This window comes from Acyrthosiphon pisum, chromosome X (genome assembly GCF_005508785.2).
Source record: "Acyrthosiphon pisum isolate AL4f chromosome X, pea_aphid_22Mar2018_4r6ur, whole genome shotgun sequence".
Lineage (NCBI taxonomy): Eukaryota > Metazoa > Arthropoda > Insecta > Hemiptera > Aphididae > Acyrthosiphon > Acyrthosiphon pisum.
In genome coordinates, this window is record NC_042493.1 from 17,835,064 (window position 1) to 17,855,255 (window position 20,192).

Consider the following 20,192-nt stretch of genomic DNA (forward strand, 5'->3'; position numbering starts at 1 on the left):
GAAAGGCCAAATTAAATTTTTATGAGCATTTGAAATTCATATTTTTACAACATTGGTATTTACTCGATTTCTTACGTAACGATTTTCTTATTTTGTTTTAATTAAAAAACGAATGATGTAGAAACTTGAAAATTTCACTGAATATTTATATTAGCATTTTCTATATACGATAAAATTTTGAAAATAATTTGACTCTTTTTGAGCTGTTTACGGACATTGTAAGTTTTCAATTTTTTTAGTTTTTTTTTGTATAAATATCAATAAAGTTTTATCTGTTGGGCCAAAAAGTGTAAAAAATTAATACAAGGCTCCTGATACATTGTTACAATAGCAGTTGAAAAATATTAAAAATACATAGGCACAATTATTTTTTATAAGCATTTGAAGTTGAAATTTTGACAAAATTTATCAAATTTAAAATTGAATAATTATTTTGTAGTTAAAAATTTATAAAATGTTCAACTTTTATATCTAAGGATTGAACATTTAAAACAAGATTCCACGTAAATATTTAATTCTGTTGCCGAAAATTCTAAGAAATACATAAGCACAGTTTATTTTTATAGTCATTTTAAGTACAAATTTGGACGAAATTACATATTAAAAAACCTGGAATAACTATTTTAGTTATTTTGTTGTGATTGTATAATATTATTCTTGGGTATACTTGAAACATTTAAAGTATACTATTATATATCTATGATAGTATCACGGTTTGTTGTTGATGTATAACGCGTTATAAGTACCTAATAGATATTATGATATGATTAATTTGGAATTTATTATAGGTACCTATTATAGGTAAATTTTTTTTAAATACTATAGACTATAATATAATATTATGTCTTATACCTAGACTGACATACCGTCTCCGTTCAGATTCGTTTTTCTTATACAATGATATTATATCATTGAATTCAAATTTAATACCATCCATTATACAGTGACCCACTTGTAACCTACTGTACAACAGAGCGAAATCCACTTACCCACTTTTTTACTACTGCTGTAAAATTATATAGTTTTAATTATTTATAAATATTCATATTTTAGAGGAGTTAAATTTGATTATTCAAAATCTAGTCATTAGTGCTTCATTGCCATTTAATTTAGTGGAGCATGAAGACTTTAAAAAATTGATAACAGTTGGATATAATGGTTGCCATGTATTAACAAGGAAAACCTTGATGAAAAATATAACTGTTTAACATGAAAATCTCATACTTACAATGAAAGATGCATTTTCCAAAGTCAAATATTTGACCACAACAGTTGATTGTTGGTCTATTTTTAAAAGGTGTGGCATTAAAATAATTATGTACATTAATATATTATAAACTTATTTATATAAAATGTTTTTTTCAGGTCATATTTAGGGATGACATGCCATTGGATTAATCCAAAAACTCTGGAAAGAGTATCTTGTTTGTTGGCCATTAAAAGAATAAAAGGTAGTCATATATACGTACAATATATTAGCTAAAGAAATGGAATCAGTATATTTGTATTTTAATATTAGTTATAAAATCATATACCTACTACTGATAACGGATCAAATTTTGTCAAAAGTTTCCAGTAAGTTTTGTTCACTGTTTTCTACTAAAAATATATTATTTTTATAACCTATGTTAGCCATTAGGTATTCACTTATGGTTTTACTAATCTAAATTTTGTATACAAGATTGCATAAGTAATTTCAGAAATTATTTTTATAAATGCATACCTAATGGCTAATACCAATAATACCTATTGCTTATGATTTATGATATCATATATTTTTATAATTAACTAGGCGCACAGGTAAGACTGGTAAGGTGTAACTTTAACTAATAAAAAGTTACTCACTTAAAATAGATAGCTTAATTTGAAATAGTTTTTTATAAACTAGAATATTATAATTCAAATTTGTACTTGTAATTTAAAAGAACTGGTTAACTGAGCTTAAATGCTGAATAAAATATGCTGAATTCAATTATTATTTATAAAACTATGATTAGTAAACTGTATACTAATTATATATAATAAATACCTAACAATCACGGTTCCTATTGGTATGTTTGATAATAAATATGTGAATTATTTTCAGAATGTTTGGTCAATCTTCAGAGGTTCAAGCTGTTTATAATAACCAAAAAGAAAAAGAAATACTTAGTACTTTGGAAGAAATGGACGAAGAAGAAAATGTACATGGCAATGATGGGGAAAGAGTAATATTGAAGAAGAACTAGAAGAAGATATTGAGTTTTCCATTATTCAGTATACCAATTTCTGAAGTTCTAAATAATGAAGAATTTAATTCAAACCAACAAAGCAATTCTAATTGGAAAGACACCTTACTTTACAATTTGCCCAAACATCACCGATGTGCTTCACACACCCTCAATTTAATCGCTACAGCAGTAAGCTACATTTATATATATTTTATAAGTTAATTCTTATTTCTTATTTCTTTTTTCAGGACATTGAAAAGGCTTTTAGATCTAATGATGACAGATGTTTATTGGGAGCATATAAAAAGCAAAGTGGACTAACATTTGCAAAATGTCAAGCTATTTGGAACAAACAGAACCGTTCTAGTCAAATGGCTGACATAGTTAAAACCAATTTGGATGTATACTTAAAAACTCCTAATGATACCCGTTGGAATTCCTAGTTTAATGCTATAAAATTCCTTATTATTCATTTTAAAATGAGCCCTTTTGAATTTTATAAGATATGTGATGCCCTTACAGTTAATCGTTTTTCTAAAACCGATATAGAATTTTTGGATGAGTATTTACTAGTAATGGAGCCTCTGTGTGTGTGTCTAGATGTATTACAAGGCGAAAAACATATGTATTTTGGTTACTTATTGCCATCTATCACATCACTCATACAAAAATATCATGATATTCTAACGGGAAAAAAATTAATTTTTTGCGATTTCCTAGTTATTTCACTTAAGAATAGTGTAGAATAACGTTTTAATAAACAGCTCAGTGATCCATTTTTATTGTCTTCTACACTTTCTCATCCATACTTCAAAACGGCTTGGCTTAATAATAGTGATAAAAAAGATACAGCTTTATCATTTTTTAAGCAATCATGTTTAGAAATGTTTGAGCAACAAAATGTATCAGAATGTGATCATCAGACAGTGACGATACAAATAATTTTTTTGATCGGTCAAAAAATAAATCTTTACTTTTGGAACAGGAAATATCAAACTTTTTTACCAAAAGTCCAACTAAAAGCTTAAATTCTTTAATTGAAACTCCAACAATAAAAAAAGTATTTGTAAAGTTCAACACACCACTGCCAAGCAGTGCAGCTGTAGAGCGTGTTTTTAGTGTTGGCAGTGCCGTATTAACTAAAAAAGGAGGAAGAATGACAGATGAAAACTTTGAAAAAACATTAATGCTAAAATGTAACAAACATTTAATTTGAAAATATTTTAATATTTTGTTTAAATAAATACTTTTTACATTCCTAATTTAGTATGTATTGTTTTCAACTGTGCCTGTCCTGATGAAAGATTTTATGGTTCGATAATATAATTAATATTATTCATAGAAGATAATAATATCAGATAATTATTAATAAATATTATAATATAATATTGTAAATCATAAATAGTCATAGTTAGGTATATTATAATTTTAATTTACAAACAATATATTATATATTTAAACATTGGCTATAGTTTCCCAAAAGCAATTATTATTTTATTAATATCTTTAACAAAAAATATTTTAAAAGTATTTGGAATATTTTTATAGTATTCTAAATGCTTTATTCAGAATACTATTTTTATGGTGTATTCGAATACATATTCGAAGTACTATTTTTCATGAGTATTCGAGTATTTATTCCAAATACTTTTAAAAAGTATTTTACCCAAGACTGCCGGTAGGTAAACAAACTATAGGTAAGCAACTATAGGAAAATTGGATTTTAGGACTAGTATAACTTTGGAAATAGTGGTTTTTGTCGTTTTTGGGAATAAGAAAACATAGAGAATATTGAGTCATGGAAAAACGTTCTTTTGGCAATGGAGTACAATAGTAAAACTGGTAATAAAGCTACTGGATAAAATGGTAATAAATGAAATGTACACTTTTTCCAGTTTTTGTGCAAAATGTGTATAATGGATAATTTAGTAAGTGGGAAAACTGGTAGCATAACCATTATTCCACTTTTTCCAATGCACATTTTTTCTAAAAACCACTATAACCAATGTTTATTTTTTCCAATTGGTAAAAACTGAACGTTGGAACATCTAGTTATTAGAAAAATTTGAACATTGGACAAAGTTGATGTTGGAAAAATTAAAATGTGGAAAAAGTGGTACAGTCCCCCTGTCGCTAGAGGCTAGACACTTTTTTGTGGGACGCCACAGTGTTATTTTATTAATTATTATTAATCTCAATCGGCTCCTCGAACAAGTGGAATTCGGTAAATCGTAGTTTTAGCAGCAGTCCGTACTCCGTTTGTGTTTAACCCACGATTTTACCTAACCCGAGGATTAACCACTGGTCGAATATATGCGTCCCGTCGTCTTTTCGCCTTTCGGTGAACGTCCATCGTATCGGCACAGAATAAGACAATCGGCATTTATTTTGCTCTCACGTCACCGTTGTTTGATTTTCTTTCGTCCGCGGATAAGAAACAATCCCACCGACCGATTTGTTGCAATCCGCTGACTTACCGTGTAAGTATGTTTTTTGGATTATTAACTTCTTTCCATAAAAATTCTTTAGGTGTATGGTTTTTGTGCGTCAACAATTGTGTTGCGTACACCTGCTTATAGGAGACGGTAACAGGAATGGATGATGGGTAATTGTGATATTTAAACGCAAACTGAATGAAATTTTGTTTCAATAAATAATTGAAACAAAATAAGTTTACTTAAATTCAATATACTTAGCATTTATTCATGATATCACATCTTTATAGTGCTTAAAGATCTTATATTTTTTTTACTTAGCCATTTTTACACGTAGCTTACGAAGGGTTTTTGTTGTCATACCTATATACCACAGGGCGCAAACCGCGGTACAGGCGCACATAGCGTATACACTATGCAGAAATTCAGTTATGCACTGCTGGAAGTTGCAACACACTAACACAAACACAATGTCACATGAATAATTAATATTAATACACCATTACACAAGATATTCAGATCAAATACTGAACTTCAAACCCACACGGCTACACATCATATGGCTATATGCCTACATGTTTATTATAATTTTAAGTATTAAAAGTTGATTATACGACTGTTATACGTAATCACGTGCCTACGTTAATAGTTTGGAGAGCTGTATAACAAAACGTTTATGTAGGTACATAACATATTATATTATAATAATGATCTTATATAATATGGTTTTAAGTAAATTATATTGTACATTTTTGTACATACCTATTTAATCCCGTATTTAATGATTACCAATTATTACCTAGATGGGTGTTGTTGATAAAAAAATTAAATTAATGTTGACAGTGATAAAATAACTAATCTTATGATTAGTGATAACTGATAAGATTACACTTATGTGTGACTTTTCGCTAGTCGCTCTACGCTTATAAAAAATATATTACTATATACATAAATACATTGTTAGGTACATATTATATTATGACAATAACTCACACCAGTCACGCCTGCAATCATACCTAACTAATTACTAAATAAATATATTCAGTACCTAATTTATTGTTTTTATTTAACTTATTTTGTTACAGATTGTTTGATGGGTAGAATGCTCTAATAATCATCAATATCAGAGAAGTAATGAATAATAGATTTTTATAATGTTATATTGATGCAATGAAGTTCCTTAATACTTACTAAATAAAAATAAACACTACCTGGGTAAGTTATTTCAATTAATTATTTATAATAATTGTTTACATTAACCACATTTTAATTTAGATTTGTTTGAATACCAGTTTATTGTATAAAAAAAAATTAAAACACTAAAAATAATTGTGTAACCTCTTTGTTCTAGTGAAATGTGTTGGATAAGTACTTTCAATATTGCTCTAGGATATCGCCCGTTGGAGCGAAGAAGATCTTATCTCTGTTTTCACAAATTAATTTTTATTTTTTTTTCAAGTTGTCATAACTATTTTTGTGTTGTTCCCACGAAGATGGTAGTAACTGCATTTTATTGTATAAAACGTCTTTGATGCTACTATAAGATTCGCGGGAACTACACAAAAATGTTATGACAACTTGAAAAAAAAAAATTTGTGAAAACAGAGATACGACCTTCTTTGCTGCGGTAGGCGATATGTCCATTAACAGCGCAAAATATAACAATAAGTAAGTTTGTAATGTATAGAGTGTATTATTATGTTATATTTATTTAAGGATAAAAATGTATTAGGCCATTACTACGATAGAAGTTGTTTTTTGGCAGTAGTGCTATAAGCTGTCTACCGCAGTTAAACACTTATAACGTTTTTATATACCTAGATAAATACAAAAAATCATATCCTCAGTTAGCAGGTGACGATACAAATTTACTATTCAATTGAAATTTTTTATTTTACAGTTGACACATTTTAAATGTATTTTATATTTCCCTAGCAACCATAACCAACTTATGTCAGTTAATTTTCTAAAACTTTTTTTTAAATACCTAATTTGAGCAAACAGCACAATAGTCTTAACTTGTGTTAATATGTTAGTATAAGAATGGCTGTATCCTTGAGTATGCGGTTTTAGAACTTCTAAAAAAAATTAACAAATAATAGTGTAGGTATAAGTATGAATAAAAAATAAAATCTTTTTACTGTAGTACATTTAACAAAACATTGAGCATATTATATAAAAACCTTTTTCAGTTTAATAAGTTAAATATAGGTTTAATCAAAATAATAATAAAAAGCAATTAGTAACTTAATAAACCCAAAGTCTTATTTATTAAATTAATTTTGAATCATTCTTGGACTAAAAAAAATCATATTTCAATTTATTATTTGGCTTTTACTTTCTAAACTAATGTAACATTGTAGTTATATGTATAATTTACCCTTACTTCAAAATGTTATAACAATTTTGCATAATTTTAAGCTTTAGGATGTTGTTAATCTATTATGTTTACAACACTTCAATTGTATGTTACTTTTGTTCATATATATAATTGTACTGTTTGCTACTCGGGGTGTATAATAATAAAAATAAATAATTTTCCTCCGTCTTATTATAGGTGAAAAAAAACTCTCATCATTTTTTAACTTAAGAAGGCACTAAACTTGCATGTATTGTCTCCATCTTATTAACGCATTACATAGCAAATTTGATAATTAACCTGTTACTATGCAATTTATAACACAAGTGAATTTACCTTTTTTCAAAGAAGTAAAAATATTTTACAGTCCCTCCTGCTTTTTTTTGATATTTTAATTTATAAGTAAACTTAAGGCCAATCATATCTAAAAGTAGAACCTTAACTTAGTTGAATCTAATCTAACCTATTAAAATGCTAAAATCATTTTCAGCTTACACAATTTGAGATTGTATACTACAATGACAAGCTGTTGATGAACGATGAATAGTGAATCAAAAAGAAGCTGGAATATTGTACTGGTTTTTATGGTCCAATTCATCAAGTCACGCCCGTACATCACACATATCCTTTTTATCATTATTTTAGATATTATACTATCATAAGTTAAATTTAAGAGAGCTACTAAAGAATGATATTTTAATTTTTCATTATAACTGGACGATGATACAATTGTAATTTTTTCAATGATAAAATAATACAATAAATTAAACATATGTTTTCTTTCAGTAAATCATTAAAATTTTGAATTGTATAATTTTATTGTTGTTCAGTTCATTATTTTATAATGATATAATATTGTACATATCAATACAATTTAGGTACCTAGTAATAAGGTTAAAAAATGCGTTTGAAAAATAGTCTTTTAACAAAACTCAAAGTTTATTACTGATAAATATTTTTTTTAGATACACATACACATGTGTTACATACCAATGTATCTTTTGATATTTTAAATTTAACTATCTTAATTTATTTTAAATTCTTTTAATGTCTCACATTTACTATAATTGTTAATCATATCTGGAATAATCTCTCTTCTAAAATAGCATTTATGTATTGTAATAATTACACCGTAAATTAATTGCTAACATTCCTTCAAACAGTAATCCGTAAAAAAAAAACAAAATATAAAAATACAATTTGATGAAAATTCCTAACTAATTAAGCTTTGTATTAAGGCACGGAACTTGATGATCTAGAAATGACTTAACATTTTCAAAAAATTTCAATTACATTTTCTGGGAATCATGATTTTGTAGATAATTTCCTGGTAGCACTGAATAACATGACATTTTCTTTAAGTTGACAACTTTTAAATGTTTCACTCTGTATTTTTCGCAATGGAATATTAGTTAATAATGATACCTGACTGTTTAGCAATTAAATGAATTATGTTAGCTTAGTTCAATTAATTCACAAAAATATAAGTTAAGTTTAAAGTTAAAAGTTACCTTTATTTTATTTTTTACTTGTAAAAGTTACAAGTTAATTAGATAATAAAAGTAACTTAACTTAGTTAAAAATCAATTACTTTTTTCTCATACATAATTATTATACATAGATACCTTTTTAAAGCCAATCAACAACATAATAATTCAATAAATGTATTAAAATGTTTAATTAAATGTATGTTTTAAAATTAATTACAGTGGGTACTTAAATACATTAATCAATGATGGAATCCAAACAAAATAATAAATTTTTTTTTATGTATTTGTTTACGTAATGGTCCACAACTATATTTAATATTACAATAATCAAATTCATTATTAGAATATAATTAATTGTCTGCACAGCTCCACAGAAAGCAATATAAAAACAAGAGTGTAATAAATATTTCAATATAATAACTATTATTATAAATTATCATTTATTAATTTAGTAAATATACATACATAAATTTATTTAATAATTCAGATTATTATTATTTTTTTTTATAAAAATAATTTTTACTAAATTGAATATATTTTTCATCTGTGGTTTAGGAATAAAATTAACTTAACATAACAATAAAATAAATTGACTCATAAGTTACTGAATAATATGGAAAAATGTAGCTAACTTAGTTAAAAGTAACTTAACTTTAACTTTTTAAATCGTTAATGCCTAACCTTGGTTACTCGTACTTCGTTCTTGGTTTTATTCAACAAGTTATTTAATATGCAAAATTTGCTTCTGAACGGTAAATAATTTTGTTCTGATATTTAGTTCTATCAAATTAGTAAAAAAATTGTGACTAAACTGTGTTAACTAGGAAAACCGCAATTATATCTACAAAAATTAGAAAAGTACAACAAAATTACGTTTTTACCAAAAATTACTGAAAAAAATGCAATAGATGCCAAATAAAATTGGTATACCACACTGCATTTTACATAACATAAGCGTCTTTTGTGTAAGTATAGTGTAGTAAATGGGATTGAATTGTATATCATTTTTCAGAATTTAATTATTTTAAAATGTTTTTATTTATTTATTTAATTTAATTTTAGTTTAACAGTTGATTTGTCACAATTAACGTTCAAAATGTAACCACACCAATTATGCACATCTACATGATTTATATAATATTGATTATTAATATAAATTGTATTGATTTGTATAATTGCCAGTCCGAAGTCTGGAACTCAAGACAATCATAAATTAAATATACCATAGATTTACAACAGTTGACAGCTTGCATTCTAAGACTAATCCTAATACTAAATGTAGAGTATCATGGTTGTTCAATTGATATATTATAACAATATTGTCTGGTAAATTTGATTTTAATTCAAGGATATTTATCATCTAATTGTGGTTATACATTTTTGAATTAATGATGTCTTAAGTGGGACGGCATTTTGTATATTATATTGATGACTCAAAATTATTTTTATTTGTTAAGTACCTATTGAACATTTAATTATGAGAAAGTTAATAAAGAACACTCTACATGTTTTATTTAAATAAAATGGAATCTTAAAAAGAATCCTGGTTACATGCCAGTTTAATCATAAAAACTATAAACTAATGATTAATTTACTTGCTCCAATTTGTTTTATATAATTACATATTTGTTTAAGCTTACATAACCTAACAAAAGCATTTTATATTTTACAGTTAAAAGTAATAATGCAATGACCATAGGTACTTAACCTATGGTTATTGCATTATTAAATTTGGAAGACAAATTAAAAAACAAGATATTAAATGTCAAGAAAAAAATTTTACTTATAGTTGCAATTGCACCTTATGTGCAACAGTACCTACAAGGGTTATGGACTTAATTAGATTTCTTGGTATCACTGTAATAAGTCAGTACTTAAAATGTTGTCTTTATATTGGTTTAACTATAAAAACAATTAAGATGTTTTGTTTAAAACACTTATTGTACCTTTATTATAACCTAATGCAATGAAAAGGGTTTTCTATGCTCTTGGACAATATGTATATATTAACACAATTTGTGTCTGGGGTGGTACTTTTGAAAATATTCAAACTACTGTATATTACATTTAACAATTTATTAATTAAAATAATCAAATATAATACCGAATTTTATTATTATATTACATATTTTTTACTAGGAAATAAAAAAAAACTAAGGTTTGTTATAAAAAGTAATTGACTATAATTAAGGTAAATAAGGTTAATAAATAGGTTAATAACAAGGTTTATAAATAAGATAATGGCGTTTTCTAGATGATTTATATGAGTGGTTATAACTTGGATGAGGGGCATATCATACTTAATGGTTAAGTATATGATAGATACTCAATAGTTTTTATAAGTTACATTAATATATTTATTTTTATTTTTTGTAAACGGATTATAATGAATTAAAATGATATACTAATAATATTTTTTTGAATAATATTGTGTATTACTAATTATTTATAGGTATTGTTTAACTTTAACATTTGATTTTTTTAATTCAATACAATAATAAATTACGTTATGATAGATGATAATAAATGCGATATGATAATTGATAAGAAATATCGTACTATGGTACATTGGTACCTACACTTAATTGTCTCTGAATCGCAGAAAAAATGCAGGTATATATATTTAACAACATAATTACATGATAAATAAAAATATTATATTATTATAATGATTTTTCAGTTTTCTACTTTATTAACTATAGTCGTATGAATGATATAGGTAGTTTAAAAAAAATTCCGGTATTGATATATTTATCACAATATTTAAAATAATTTTTGTATTTAAAAAAGTAATTCAATAATATTATAATTACTAAGTCATTAGTCTTAATAATTAGTCATATAGTTACATAATATATAAAAAAATTCAATTATTATTCATACAATTATACAAAAACAATATACATAATATAATATTATAATGATTTCTCAGTTCAATTAAATATTAACATCGGCATAAAATATATATATTATGCCTACAATTCTGTTGAATATTATGACATTAATGTTATTATAAATGTAACGACGCCCAATTTCGAGACGGTACACCATACACGGTACACGTTATTGATTCATCACACGTGGTTATTTATAATTCATACAACATCGCACTGGTATGTCGTATGTATTGAATTCTATTATTCTACTGCTGCAAACTGTCTAGTAAACGGATGACGATCAATATTTTTCAACGTAGAAATAAAAATGAAAACATAGATAATATGGTTTGGGCGTCATCAAATCAGACTTTAAACCTATATATTTACCTAATTTCCTATGATCTCTTTTAAGTCAAGTATCACTTACGCTCAGATTTAATTTAAAAAAACATTAAATATGAGATGTACAAAATAAAAAAATAAACAAAAAAAAATACTTAATATTATTAATATTAATTAGAAAAATGTGAGCAAGTGGATATCGCTGTATAATGGATGGTATTACATTTGAATTGAATGATTTAATATCATTGTATAAGAAAAACGATTCTGAGTGGAGGCGATATGTCAGTCTAGGTATAAGACTTATTATATACTTATATCTATGGTATTAAAAAAAAATTGACCTATAATATCCACTATAATGTACACAGGAATATCATAATATCCATTAGGTACTTATAACGCGTTATACATCAACAACAAACCGTGATACTATCATAGACATAGACGCATATAGGGCCGCTTTAGGGGCTAAGCCCCCCAAACATTTCCTACATTTTGTTTTAAGCTTATTCAATATTATCAAAGTAAGGCCCTATTGCCCTATTAGCCCCCCCCCCCAAATCTCAAACGCTATTTGCGCATATGATCATAGATATATAATAGTATACTATAGAAGTTTCAAGTACCCAACACTTTGACCCAACACAAAATTTGTTGTATGATTAACACAATCTTTTAAAAACAAATAAATAAATATATATATTGCCAATAAATTTATGAATACCTATGCATAGTTATTTATTACATCAATAATCAAAATTAAAGAGAGGGGTAGGTAGAGAGAATGAGAGCCTGGCACGTTAATGATTAATTATGCCAACCTGCATATAAAAGAGACTTTGTCTCGTACGCGTGTCCCGCGAGCTGCGACACGTTTGATTTTTTTTTCGGTGAAAATACTTGGAAATTAACACAAGGTTCCTCAGAAGTTATTCTTACCGCCAATTAAAAATAATAATAATACAGTCGCAATGTTTTTAAAGTTAACATTTTTAAGAAATTCATCAAAATTACAAAATTTTTCATCAGTTATTCAATATAGATATTTTGAAAACATTTTTAATGAGCGATTGGAGTTTAAATTTTAACAACATTGCAGAATATTCAAACATATGTATAATATTGAGTAGGTAATCCTCAGCCAAATTTTATTATTTATTAATTATACAAAAAATATTGATCGTAGAAACTTGAAACATTCAACCATTACTGTGTCCATTTTCTATGTTCAATGAAACCTTCAAAATATTTAGACAAGCTATTTATAGTAATTTTAAATTATTTTTTGGATGTGTTGATAAAAATGTTAAGGCTCGGTAAAAAAGCTTTAATAGTATATTGTGTGGTAAGGGCGGGAAGTCAGCTATATCAGTCGCGGGTGACGTTGAGGGCTGATAGCAGATAGACACCTAGTTCTAGGTAACGACAAATACATATTTGCATATTAATAACACAATATTATTATACAAATGCAATAATATAATACAACATAATAATTAAATTACGATTTCCCGTCTCTCAACTTTCCATCTCTCTCTTCGGCACGGCCGCCGAGTATACAAAGTCGCAATGCAAGCATGTACATCGTACATGCGGAAAATTATAGAAAATGAATAAAATCAAATACTATTAAGTATAAACGATAATACACAGGACACTGGGCACTGGCATATTCATAGGTGCAAATAGTTGGGGGGTCTTTAGGGGCTAAGCCCCCCCCCCCAAATGTCCATAGCCCCCCAAAAATGTCCTACATTTTGTTTTAAGCGTATTAAATATTATCAAAGTAAGTCTTTAGCCCCCCAAATCCCAAACGCTATTTGCGCCTATGGGTAGATTATAAAAACCAGCATATCATTTTTCGTCATTGTCCTCCGAGGTTGTTATAATGTTATATTTGTTGCCTATTTTACTCCTTATTATTTTCATGCACTGATTTTTGACTGATTATTTTTATCATCATAATTTATATCCATAAACAATGATCATAATTCATACTAAAAACTATAATCTTTTAATTTTCATTATAGTAATAATAATATGACCAGTCTTACAATACTAAAAAGTAAAATTATAACGCTAGAGCATAACAAATAATAATAACAACACATTTTTATAAATACTATACGTATATACTTACTCAAACTCAAGGCTGGGCAAGTTAATGATTTTTTTTAACTCAGTTAAGTTAAGTTAATATGCAACAATAACAAAAAGTTAAAAGTTAAAAGTTAATTTAACTATAGGTTAACTCAGTTAAGTTAAAAGTTAATACACACTTTTTATTAAGTTAAAAAAAAGTTAATTTGTCCATACAACGCTAACATACTTAATTTTTTTCCAACCCAAAACTAAATTATAGACTATAGTGTTTATATTCTATACAGTGTTTCCATATTAGTTAAATTCGAATTATATACATTTTTTACTTTAAACAATTCACGGTAAATATTTTTTGACATGAAAACGAAATATACTGAAGTAGTGAAATATGATAAAATTAAAAACAAAATAAATTAACTTAACTTAATTCTTGAAATGAATAATTAACTCGTGAATTAAAAAAGAAATCTAGTAAGTTAACAGATAAGTTAATGAAAAGCCAAAATTAACTAGTTAAGTTAAAAAGTTAATATAAAATTAACTTATTAACTTAACTTTAACTTTTTAACTCGTTAATGCCCAGCCTTGCAGTCAAACTCAATAAACATGAACTATATACCTACTTTTCTTTAACATTTTGTTTTTTTTTAATGTATACTGGTGATTCAATTGTTGCACTTTTCACCTAACAATTATTACTGACGTTTAATAAAATTATCTATAAATATTAAATTATGCATTGCAATCATTGCATGTATTAAGGTAAGTTGTCATTTTTACAAACGGCTAAATGGCTTGTTTTTTGTTAAAGATAATGACAAAGGAGTAAAATAGGCAACTATTATAACAATCTTGGAGGGCTATGTGAACAATTTTATCGCCACTCTTGATATACCTTTATATTTTAATCATCGTTTATAGTATTCATAATAATATTCACAACATATTAATGAGTAATGACTCTTTTTGTTCAAATTTGTTCAAATTTTTTAAATATTTTAATCATACCGCGGTCTGCGATGATAAAATATAATACCATCACTGCAGATATTATTACTAATTAGCATAATAGTATAGTATAATTTATTGTATTCACGCCGTGTTATCAACGCTTGGAGGTATAATAATATTGTGCACGGACGGTGTATACACCGACGTCTACAAGCTCCCCGTGAATTCCAGGTTCTTGTTGCTCGAGTTCCGGCACCTTAGTGCTCATCGAATGTTGTGATAACGGAATTGAATGCATTCGATTGTGTACTGTGCATTTGTAGTTGTGTAATGTGTGCACTGTGCATATTACGGTAATAGTATAATAACACGACACCCCCGCGTCACACCTGTCCACTGTGGTATTCTCGTCGTTTAATTTAATCGTCCCGTTTGTCGTTAACGAATAGTATTTGTGCGTTGATTAATTGTTTTTTGATTAGTAATCGCCATCGTCTGTTGTCCGTCGTCGTGTTGTGCGCGCGTCTCTTTCCGCCCGAAGGCCGAATCGCATGGCCAACTATAAGTCTCCGAGTGTTGGGCGAAATGGACGCTGTCGTTAGGTTCACGGCCCCCGGTGCCTGCCGACCAACCGTTTTCGGCGTTTCTCTGTGAATTCCACCCGCGTAATCCCGTCGCTTCGACATGATGTCGTATGGACCGCGTTTTGCTGCACCGCCGTTCATGGCAGCAACGGTGTTGTTGATTATGGTTAAATGTTCGGTTTCGTTTACCCACTCGTCGAGGCAACAGATCCAAGACGGTTCGATCAGCGACGACGCTACCGGTCACCACGGCCGGTGTGAGCCCATCACCATACCGTTTTGCATGGGTATAGCGTACAATGAAACAATCATGCCCAACATATTGGGCCAAATGCGTCAAGACGAAGCGGGCTTCGAAGTGCAACAGTACTATCCGCTGGTAAAAATCCAGTGTTCGCACGATCTGCAGTTTTTTTTGTGCAGCGTTTTCGCTCCCGTGTGCACTATAATCGAGAAACCTATTCCACCCTGTCGGTCGCTGTGTGTGTCAGCGCGAAATGGCTGTGAGGCAATCATGAACCGCTTTCAAATTGAATGGCCCGATAATCTGGAATGTAACCAGTTCCCTGAAAATGGTCAACTTTGCGTCGGTGAGAATAATGCAACAAACCCTTCTCCAACACCACAGACTGGTTTGATAGAACAAAACGGAAAAGATTTAACAGCACCCGGATCTAGACACTTTTCAGGAGATCAAGGATATTCAAATAATCCTAATAGCTTTGATATTGGATTTGTTTGCCCACAACAATTTCGAATTGAGTCTAATAGTAACAAAAAAAGATCTGACAGGAGCAATCAAGTTTATACATTAAAAGTTGGCAATAAAGTAGTAAAAGATTGTGGAGTACCGTGTGATGCATTCTGGAGTCTAGATCAAATGCGCAAAGCCAGATCATGGGTGGCTTTGTGGTCCGTGTTGTGTGCTATATCCTGTTTGTTTACATCATTAACATTTGCCATTGATACACACCGTTTTCGATATCCAGAACGACCAATAATATTCTTGTCTTTATGTTATCTGATGGTTTCCATATCTTATCTGATTGGATATTTATCGGGAAACAACATTGCGTGCAACAAGCAAAATTTGATCACTCAAGGTACAGACGATAATGAATGGTGTACTGTACTATTTATGGTGTCGTATTTCTTTAGTACCGCATCTTCTGTATGGTGGGTTGTGTTGACATTGACTTGGTTCCTTGCTGCGGGACTTAAATGGGGACATGAAGCTATTGAAGCAAATTCTCATTATTTCCACTTGGCGGCATGGACGGTTCCTGCTGCTAAAACAATTACAGTATTAGCTATGGGAAAAATTGAGGGTAAGTAAATGTTTCACATAATACATTTTATATTAAGTATGCATATTCGGTACCTAGGTGCTTATTAACATATAGATACAATTTTACTATACAAATCTAATGTAGGTAACATGAAAAACAATATCTTGTGTTGAAGAGCTTTTAAATCCTTCTTGATCAATGTAAAACATAATATTATAAAATGTTTGTATAGATAGGTAGGTAGGAAGCCCGGTAGGAAGTCATTGCATTGTAGTGTTCTATATTTTTAAGACCAAGAATTTACTTTAAAATATCTTGAATAACCTTTACACTACATCTATACACTATAGGTACCTCTATTTTTACTCATGATGTGCCTAATATAAATGCAATTTCACAGTTATGTAAATATTGATTATTCAATGATGTTTATAATTTTGTTGAAATATGATTTAAATCACAAGTCAAATTTTGTAAAAATAAATTAATAAAAGATCATTTTATGAGTACCTGTACAGATTTACATTAGATTAATTTACATCAGATTTTTAATTTTACATTTGTCTGGTTATTCATGAAATTGTTTGAAAATTATTATATGTTGTTTAAATATTTTAGGTGATGTTTTAACCGGCATCTGTTCAATGGCTGTTTGGAGTGATGATACGGCTGTGAGAGACATGGTGCTCATTCCTTTAGTAGTTTACCTGATTTTAGGAACAGCATTTTGGATGGCTGGGTTTGTTTCTTTATGCCGCATTCGAAAAGTAATGAAACACGATGGTACCCGAGGTACTGACAAATTGGAAAAATTGATGATACGTATTGGCGTCTTTAGTGTTCTATACACAGTACCTGCTGTGGCTCAAATCTTATGTTTAGTTTATGAACATGTCAATCTCAGTTCATGGATTATTAGTTGGCACTCTACTCTTTGTCAAGATCCAAAGTATGCTCTTCCATGTCCTTCTCAACCCAATGATACAGGAAGAAAACCTAGCTTTGAGGTGTTTATAGCTAAATACTTTGTTTCATTATTAGTTGGTCTTACATCGAGTGTTTGGATTTGGTCTGGTAAAACTGTTAATAGTTGGCAAAAATTCTTGGCACGAATTCGACCTAATTCAGGTAAATCTGAAGCCTATGTTTAATTAAATTTAAAGCTTAGTATATTAATGTATCAACATATTTGTTTTTTAATTTAGATTTCTTACAGACTAATATATTTTATACTATTCACAGGACATATATTAATTAGGGATGATATGATACCACTTTTTATTTAATTTGTCTAATTAACTATTATGTTGGTTGTAAGTTCAATATTCTATGTACATAATAGCATTGATTATTAATACTATAGATTGCTCACTAGATGGTTTTTCAGTGGCACGAATTATTTACTGCCGGTAGATGCCGAGATAAAGATCTATTATCGATTACAATGGTACTGTCCACTACTAACCACGCCACCGCATCCAAACCACGACCACCCGAGTTAGTAATGGACAGTACCATTGTAGTCGCTAGTAGTTTTTTTCGTTTTGCCATCAACCGACAGTATATTGCCACTGAAAAACCGTCCATTGAACAATCTATAATATTTATAATCAATGATGTTAGTCATCAAAAGTGGCCACTCTTTATTTATTAAATATCATGTATATAATTATAATTTTGGTGGTAATTAAATGTATGTGTATATAACAATCATTATTTAGGCTTGTATAACAATATAATTAATAATTATTAAGTAGTAACAGTTATCCATATTTCTTAGCAATATCATAATTATTGATGTGAAGTTAGAATTATATTTTTTTTTACATTTTATATGCCACAATTTCTACTATTATTATTTATCTAATGTTATGATTGTCTTTGATAATTTGTTACGCATATATATATATATATATATGTGTGTGTGTGTTTGTGTGTGTGTTTGTGTGTATACTTTTATTCTATCAGTGTTGGCTAGGCCATATTGGCATTAACATTAATCATTATAGGTAGTTATGATATAACAATTTATTGTTTGAGTAGAATTAGAATTAAAGGCCTAGTGACTGGAGCCGTACTGACACTGTTTTCTTCTAAACTATTTTAATTATCTAAAATCAACTATACAACTATATTGTTACCAAAATCTGTCCTTTAAACAAACTTATTAAATAATTTGTACGTAAATATTTATTCAATGTTAATATCAAGAACCAATAAAATAAAACATTTGATAATTTGTTTTTCCGTTAAGACAATTATGAACATTTCTTTGTTATAAAACTGCCATAATTTTAACATTAAGCTCATAAAACATAATTCCAATGTTTAATTTTTATGTCTTTTGTATTAATCAAACAAAAATCTCATTTGAATCTTTATATTTATATGTTTTGTTGCAATATTGTGTTTATCATTTTAAGTATAAAACATAGTTTGTTATCATTATTACTTTTGCAATACTTTATGAACTTAAATCAAAATAATCTTTATATTTATATTTTTTACTGTCTACACTAATTATTTTGTTAAATGTACAATTCTTGTAGATTCTCGGTAACTTGAATGTTAATATATACATTTTTAAATAATTGTAATTATTAGAAAGGACATTGATTGCAAACATTTTGAAATACAATTCACTGAGTTTTCTCCTAGTTTCAAATTATCGGGAATATACAATCTATTAACATAATTTTATTTTATATTTATAATTATATGATATATTAGTTACTATTGACTGCAATTAATATGATACTTAATTCTTATATTTATGTATACCTATAGATAAGACTTGAGCAATTTTTTATATCAATTTTACAAAACTGTGTTAAAACGATTTATTTTAAATCTTTTGTATGGAATTAAAATTTTCGTAAAATACGTTGAAATACATGGAAATCATTTTCGTACAAAAAAAAAGTATTTTCTATATTGTATCCTATTTCCTTAATATTTACTTTATGGGGCTGTAAAAATAACTGTTTCAAATATAAACATTACTAATTATGTACACTGTGTAAAGTTAGCCCACTCCAAATGTTCACCAATATTTAGCTTGTTAATTGCTATAATTTGCGAAATATTGATTGATTTTTAAATGTTTAAATATATATTAAACGATGTGTCGATATTTGCAAGTTCACTAAACCCATTTTTTGACAGTGAAGTTAGCCATACTACTTCAATTATAATTTTTTATGTACAAATATATTTTCAAAATATTTAGACTAATTTAAAGTTATTTATAGGCATTTGAAATTTTGTAATTATTTTAATTTTAGCTAAAAGTTAAAAAATGTAATCACAGTTAAAAAGTCTAAAATATTATATAAGATCCCACATGAACTTTTTTATATAAAATTAAAAATATTAAAATACTTAGGCGAAATTTTATTTAAGAGCGTTTAAAGTTCAAATTTTAACAAAATTCATGGAAATTTCAAAAATTTGCAAATTATTTGAAAATGTATACATTTTGTTATTTTAATAGCTAAGGTTGAAAACAAAAAAAATTGAATACAAAATTCCACGTAAGTGAAAGTTT

The 20,192-nt window shown here is 27.8% G+C and overlaps 1 protein-coding gene and 1 long non-coding RNA gene across 2 annotated transcripts; both read left to right on the plus strand.

Annotated features, from left to right (window-relative positions):
- Positions 1–4,357: 4,357 nt before the first annotated feature.
- Positions 4,358–7,754, plus strand: LOC115033435. The gene is made up of 4 exons (XR_003838794.1): positions 4,358–4,690; positions 5,731–5,860; positions 5,997–6,313; positions 7,495–7,754. It is a non-coding gene; the product is annotated as an uncharacterized LOC115033435 (long non-coding RNA).
- A 7,295-nt stretch (positions 7,755–15,049) lies between these two features.
- Positions 15,050–19,567, plus strand: LOC100166935 (frizzled-2). Its single transcript, XM_001951705.5, has 2 exons — positions 15,050–16,684; positions 17,264–19,567. The coding sequence occupies exons 1-2, from the start codon at positions 15,457–15,459 to the stop codon at positions 17,794–17,796; spliced, it is 1,761 nt and encodes a 586-aa protein (XP_001951740.2). The 5' UTR covers positions 15,050–15,456; the 3' UTR covers positions 17,797–19,567.
- The last annotated feature ends 625 nt before the right edge of the window (positions 19,568–20,192 follow it).

Coding starts and splice junctions, on each gene's coding strand:
- LOC100166935 (XM_001951705.5), top strand. CDS start 15,457: ATGATGTCGTATGGACCGCGTTTTGCTGCACCGCCGTTCATGGCAGCA. Junction 16,685..17,263: donor AGCTATGGGAAAAATTGAGG/GTAAGTAAATGT, acceptor TAAATATTTTAG/GTGATGTTTTAACCGGCATC.